Source organism: Tupaia chinensis, unplaced genomic scaffold (assembly GCF_000334495.1).
Source record: "Tupaia chinensis unplaced genomic scaffold, TupChi_1.0 Scaffold145907_1, whole genome shotgun sequence".
Taxonomy (NCBI): Eukaryota; Metazoa; Chordata; class Mammalia; order Scandentia; family Tupaiidae; genus Tupaia; species Tupaia belangeri.
In genome coordinates this window covers 1,378,496-1,385,356 of record NW_006205765.1, presented here as the reverse complement: position 1 = coordinate 1,385,356, position 6,861 = coordinate 1,378,496, and the positions used below count along the sequence as shown (strand labels likewise).

General features: G+C 50.8%; 1 protein-coding gene across 1 annotated transcript in view; it reads left to right on the top strand.

Annotated features, from left to right (window-relative positions):
• RETREG2 (reticulophagy regulator family member 2) overlaps positions 1–2,461 on the top strand; it is a gene marked incomplete at its 5' end in the record, with an annotated part of 17,270 nt that extends 14,809 nt beyond the window's left edge. Inside the window, 3 exon segments of the mRNA XM_014584226.1 lie at positions 8–64; positions 256–391; positions 713–2,461. Coding sequence (XP_014439712.1) covers positions 8–64; positions 256–391; positions 713–1,335 — 816 coding nt within the window.
• Positions 2,462–6,861: the final 4,400 nt, after the last annotated feature.

Here is a 6,861-nt window from a genome sequence, read left to right as displayed (position 1 = left end):
GGGGGAGCCGCTGGCAGAGACAGAGAGTGAAAGCGAGGCAGAGCTGGCTGGCTTCTCCCCTGTGGTGAGGTTCAGGAGAGGTGGAAGTGTCAAATAGAAGGCTGGGGGGGGGGCGGGGGGTAGGGTATTTCATCTGCTTTAGAGGTACTGTCTCTGAAGGCAGTGGGAGCCGAAGGTTTTGGGGTGGGCCGGGTGCTCCTGGGAAACTGTTTCCCTTGTTCCCACACTCGTGGTTCCCATCGTGTCCCCCTGCAGGTGGACGTGAAGAAAACGGCCTTGGCACTGGCCATTACAGACTCAGAGTTGTCAGATGAGGAGGCTTCTATCTTGGAAAGTGGTGGCTTCTCTGTGTCCCGGGCCACAACTCCACAGCTGACTGATGTCTCCGAGGGTATGGGCGCTCATTGTCTCTCCTGGTCTTCCCGTCGTGGGGTGCTGGTTGTGCTCTCTGCCCCCCCCAAATGTTTTCTCTGGGGAATTGACCTAATTCTATTGGGTCGTCAGAAAAGCCATGATGCATTTTTGCACAGAAAACAGAAAAATGTCATGACTTTTCTGACGACCCAGTAGTTTCAGCTTCTGAAAGACCTTAACATCTAAGGTCTGGCTTTGCTCTCTATTTCTATGTCTCGAGTTTTCATCCTTGAGCTCATGGGCTATTGTGGCCAATCAGAGCAGCAGGCCCATTCCTGACCCTTTGTTCTCTGCACAGATTTGGACCAGCAGAGCTTGCCAAGTGAGCCAGAGGAGGCCCTGAGCCGGGAGCTGGGGGAGGGAGAGGAGGCTGAGCTGGCCCCATCCGAAGACCTGCTGGGCCCCCCTCAGGCCCTCTCAAAGCAAGCCCTGGACTCAGAGGAGGAGGAAGACGTGGCAGCCAAGGAAACTCTGCTGCGACTCTCATCCCCCCTCCACTTTGTGAACACGCACTTCAATGGGGCAGAGTCCCCCCAGAAAGGAGGGACATGTTCCCCTGGAGGACCAGTGGAAACACTGGGCCCGGAGGCAGTGAGTGGCAGCCTCACTGCTCCACCCAGCACCCTGTCACCCCCACTTTGCCTTCCTGAAAGTGACCCAGTCCCCTCCCTGTCTGTGCTCCCACCTCTTCCCCAGGACTCACCCCAGTCCCTGCCTGCCCCTGAGGAAGAAGAGGCACTCCCCACTGAGGACTTTGAGTTGCTGGATCAGGGGGAGCTGGAGCAACTGAATGTAGAGCTGGGCTTGGGGCCAGAGACACCACCAAAACCCCCTGATGCTCCACTCCCTCCACCCCTGGGGTCCGACACCCATTCTCTGGTACAGTCAGACCAAGAGGCTCAGGCCATGGCAGAGCCATGAGCCCTGGAGGAGGGAGCTGCAGGCACAGTGGGGCTTCCTGGCTAGGGTGGCTCTGTTTCCTCCTTTCCCTGTTACTTTGGGGAGGGGCAGTGTGTGAGGAAGCTGGCTATTGGATGGGCGCCAGCCCGCCCCTGCCTGCCTGCCCACCCGCCTGCTGTCCCGGGCCTGGTGCAGTACCTGTGCCTAGGACTGATTTTATGTTTGTAAATAATTTTCCATTTGGGTTGGTCGATGTGAACAGGGCTAGGGAAGTCCTTCCCATGGCCTGCACTTGCCTCTCTGCCTCATCTCAGTTCTCATTCCGCGATGCCCCAAGCCCTGGTGGTCTAGCCCTTTCTTTTCCTCCTGTCCTCAGGGACCCGTGCTGCTTTGCCCTCATGTCCCACTCAGTTGTTTAGTTCAGGCACTTTATCATTTCTCTCTGTCCCACGTTCCTCTGCTTTATTTCCTTGTTCTGTCCTGTCCTGTCCTTAGCATCTTACCCCCTCCCTGCCCTCTGCTAGATCCTCCTTCCCAACAGGTACTGGCTGAGCTTTAGGAGCTCCTAGACTGGAAAGTGAAGTGTAAACCTGGGCTGATGGGTCAGGCCAGTGGTTGCATAGGCTGCTGTAGCCTGTGTAGCCTCCGCACACCCTTGCCCTTGGTCAGCCCGGCCTTTCAGGGTGCAGGACAGAGCAGGGGTCCCACAGCACGATCACTGGGGTTGGGGAGTTTTCTCTCTTGACATGAAGGGCTTCCTTCCTGTCCTGAGGAGGAAGAAGGGAACCTGTTCTCTGGGCCGTGGGTGATCCAAGTACGGTGGGACCCCTGTTAGAGTCAGGAAGTGGACAGTAGCATCTGCACAGGTGTTGTCTGGAAAAATAAAGTGTCAATTGGCTGGAACTGCTGCCTGCCTGCCTGCCTGCCTCACTGTGAGCTGCCTCCCACACTCTGTGCTTTGTCCCCTCCTCGCCTTTGCCCTCTTCACCCCAGTCTTGCTCCTGGCTGTTTATTTACCTTGGTGCAAAACAAGGCTAGAAGCAAGAATGACCCTGACAACCTGAACTTCCCCGAGCCATCTTCCTTGACGGTGTGATATGTTTAGTGAGACTTAGCATGTGTGAATAAAGTATGCAGGAGGAAACTGCCTTGTCTCCCCGTCAATAGACATTTGGGACTATAAGAGTTTTCTACCATGTTGCCTACAACTGTAACTTGTCTTTTTTTTTTTTTTTTGAGAGGTTTTTGCTTTAGGGCACGTGCGCTCGCCAGAAAGACCGAGAGAGAGAAAGCAAGAAATCAGGAGGGATGGCCACACCGCAATTCCTTCTCCTCCATTCTCCTTGGGATCTTGGGCATGAACGCACACATGCCTGGTGTGAGTTTAAGCCACCGGGTTTGGGACTTGAACCATGGTTGACTACATGGGAGTTCCACGACATAGCCATTATGCCAACTGCTAGTCCTGAGAATTATTTTATTCAACTTTAGTTACTTATTTTAATTTGACTAGAGAGGGACAGAGAGAAGGAAAGTGAGAAAGCAAGCCACAAGGTCTGGGACTCAAACTGTAGTCGGCCATGTGGGAATCCAGCATTCCTAACTACCACGCCACCTACCGGCCCCAGAGAGAATTTTTTTCTGTAAGACATGCACTCACCATAGAGACAGAGAAAGCAAGGAATCACCTCCCTGCTTCCAGTGGGGATGGCCACTCCACAATCCCTTCTCCATTCTCCTCTAGGCATCTTGGGCATGCATGCATACATGTCTGGTGTGAGTTTGTAGCTGCCAGATTTGGGACTCAAACCGCAGTCGACCATGTGAGAGTCCAGCGATGTAACCATTATGTCATCTACTGGTCTCAACACTGTCTTCTTTTTTTATTGTTGTTGTTGGAGAGGTTTTGTTTGTTTTGTTTTTGTTTTTGCTATAGGGCGAATGCGCTCGCCAGAAAGACAGAAAGTGAGAAACCACTCCTGGGGGGGATGGCCACACCACAATCCCTTCTCCATTCTCCTCTCGGGAGCTTGGGCAGGCACACGCATGCGCCCAGTGTGAGTCTAAGCCACCAGGTCCAGGACTCGAACTGTGGTCAACTACTTGGGAGTCCAGCGACATAGCCAACACTGTCTTTTTAAAGCTTCACCCAACCCATGGGCTACAGTTAACTTACTGCCCTAATACTGGGAAAGCCAAACAAGCCACAGAGGACCTGTACTCGTTTGGGGCTGAGGAGCACTGAAGAAATAGCTTGTAACACTTAAAGTGTGATTTGTGCTTAGCACTGTCGGTTTGTATATTTTTCTTCATAATTCTGAGATATATACCTTTATTAACTCCATTCTACAGACAGGTTAACTTTCCCAGAGGCCACAAGGCCAATAAATGGTAAAGCCAGCATCCAAACCCGAGCAGTTTGGCTCCTCCAACACACTGGAATAGTAAGCCAGTCCCTGACTGATACACAGAAAGGAAGATGCTCAAGGATGTGGGAAGATGGAGAACCGCTCTAACATCGCGGCTTCCCGAAGAGTGGACTCTTGGCAGTCTTTCTCTTTGAGGATGGAAAGCCCGGAACCGAGCAGATGGCCTCCTCGAGTTCCCGTTGGCCTTCAGCTGGAGGTACCATATGGCCATGCTGCCTGGCTTTTTGAGGTCGACTCCTATACCGCGTTTCTCCTGCGTGTGTGAATTTCTCCATTTATTTCGCATTTGCCTCAGACGATCTCGGTCAGCAGGTCCTATCCCGTGCCACTGAAGGGATATGAACTTAATCACCTGGAGCTTTCAGAGGAGACTGGTAAAATACAATCAACAAACAGGCAATTCAAGAAAAAATAGGATTAACCAGTCAGAAAGGTCATGTTGCCATAGGCTCTGCCTTTGATCCGTTTCCTTGTTAAATTTGCAGTTTGAGGCTAGAACCAGATGTTATAGTTGGATCAAAACATTCCCTGTAGGTTCAGAGTTCCATGAAGGCCCATTCTTGACATTCTCCCAGGTCTGATGGCTGCATATTTATGATTTTTTCCCCATTATTAGGTATCCTGACCTTTTTGTGCCATGAGAAGAAACAAAAGCTTTTCATGTACATAAAAGAAAAATGAGCAGATGTAAAACCTACAATTAGGCTAAACAAAAAGCAACTTGGGGGCTAGCCGGTGACGCAGCTAAGGCAGCTGGATCCCACATGGTTGACGGTGCAGTTGAGTGTCAGACCCAGCAGCTTGAGAAACACAGTGAGCCCCTGTGCATGCACGCTCAAAATCTCAAAAGGAAAAATGGAGAGGGGATTGTGGCATGGCCATTCCACATGGGGAGGTGGGGAGAGTGCTTTCTCATGCTTTCTCCAGTGAGTACACATACCCTGTGACAAAAATTGAAAAGAAAAAAAATCCAGAAGTACTGGGGAGTTGGCTATGAGTTCGTGCTGGGGGAGGGGGCCATGCACTTGAGTTACCTGTGTACTCAAGCAGCTAATGGTGTAGCGTGCTGTGTTAATAGATGTGCAGTGTCCAAAACAAGGAGAGCAATACTTCTAGTATGCTTGCCTGCGTTAGTACTGCCAGAAGGTGACTTGCTGTGCTGTGGACAAACTGAGATTGCCGTGTGCCCAACAGAAGACTGATAGAGACGGAGGCTGAGTGTCATCATTTGAGGAACCGTGGAAGGAATTGGGAATGTTCAGTCCAAGACCAGCATCGACTTGGCCTTTGTTAGCTGCCTTCAAACTTTGTAGGACCTCAAAGGGTCGAAATGAAATCTTTAAGTTGAATTTGATAATAGTACTTGGTAGAATTTTGTTTTCTGGTCAAAAGATAATGGCAAAACAGTAGATTTAAATGATTTTTTAAACTATTGGACCAGCCACGTTGTGTAGTGGTGAAGGCAACTGGATCCCTCATGGCTGACTGCACAGTTTAAGTCCTGGACTTGGCAACTTTCGAAACACACTGAGTACATGTGCATGTGTGCCCAAACTCCCAGTGGGAAATGGAGAAGGGATTGTGGCATGGTCGTTTTCCCTGGGGAATGCTTTCTCACTTTCCCTCTGTCTCCCTCTAGTGAGTGCACGTTCCCTACAGCCAAAATAATACAACAACAACAACAAAAAAGTACAGTGACTGGGCTGGCTTCACCGCAGCCTGGTGGTTAAAGCAGCTGGGTCCCACATGGTGTCCCGTACAGATCAAGTCTGACCCGGAGGCTTGAGAAATCTACCAGGCACATGTGCATATGTGCCCAAAATCCCCAAAAGAGGGCAAGCTGGAGGACAAGGGATTGTAGCATGGCTATTCCCCAGGGCGGATGCTTTCTCTTCTCCCTCTTTCTCCGGCAAGAGTACATGCCCTCTAGGGAAAAGAACAATACATCCATCAAGGGCAGGAATCCCATGAATAATTCTGTTGGGAAAAGGCCATGTTTCACCACGCTTTGTTTTTAGTGTCCCACTGATGTCTGCTTTGGCTTCTCTTCCTCCACCAGCACCCTTAAATGTTGGTACTTCACTGGGTGTCACTGGCTTGGTCTTCTCTGTACTCCACTCACTCATCCTGGCAACCCCACCGTTCACTCGTTCAGATCGCACTCAAATGTGCATGGCCTATCAGCGCGGCTCCTTTCCCAGCACTTGCATCTAAGTCTTCCCACTCGAATGTCTCACAGGTACCTTCTCAGCATACCAAAAACGGAGCACACCACTCTGCACCCAGTCCCACGCCTCTCCTAAACACAGGGCCTTTGCCGTGTTTTCCATCTTGCTTGCTGGTGCCGCCAACCACACCACTGATCACCAGCTGCTGTCAGTTGGGTATCCTGATGATTTCTTCGCTCTGTCACCATCACAGCCCTGACTCACATCCTCTCATCTCTCCTCAGCCCACCTTGATGGTGTTCCTGCCCATATTTCTGTCTTCTCTCTGAAATTCAGGCCCAAGGAAATGACTAGATTATCTTTTTTTTTGGGGGGGGGGGGGGAGGGAGGTTTTTTTGTTACAGGGCGTGTGCGCTCACCAGACAGAGAGAGACAGAGAGATAGAAAGTGAGAAATCACCCCCCAGGGGGGATGGCCATGCCGCAATCCCTTCTCCTCCATTCTCCTCTCGGGATCTTGGGCACGCACGCACACGCGTCCGGCGTGAGTTCTAAGCCACGGGGTCCAGGACACGAACCGCGGTCGACTACGTGGGAGTCCAGCGACATAGCCATTACGCTAACTGCTGGTTCCCATGACTAGATTATCTTAAAATACATGTTTCATGGCTTTTCTGCTATTTGGTATTAAAGACTCTCCTCCTTAGATATACATTTAGGCTCCGCGATACAGTTAACAAGTCTGCTAAGATAGGATCCTGACAGCCTTGCTCTTCTTTCTCCTGTCCTGTCCTATTCTTTTCTTCTCTTCTCTTTTCTTTCTTTTTTCTTTATTTTTTCTGTGCACTAGAGAGACAGAGAAGCAGAGAGAGCACTCCCAACAGGGTCTTGATGCCATAATCCACCTCCGGCTTCAGCCCTGGATCATGGACACATGTGCACCCAGTGACC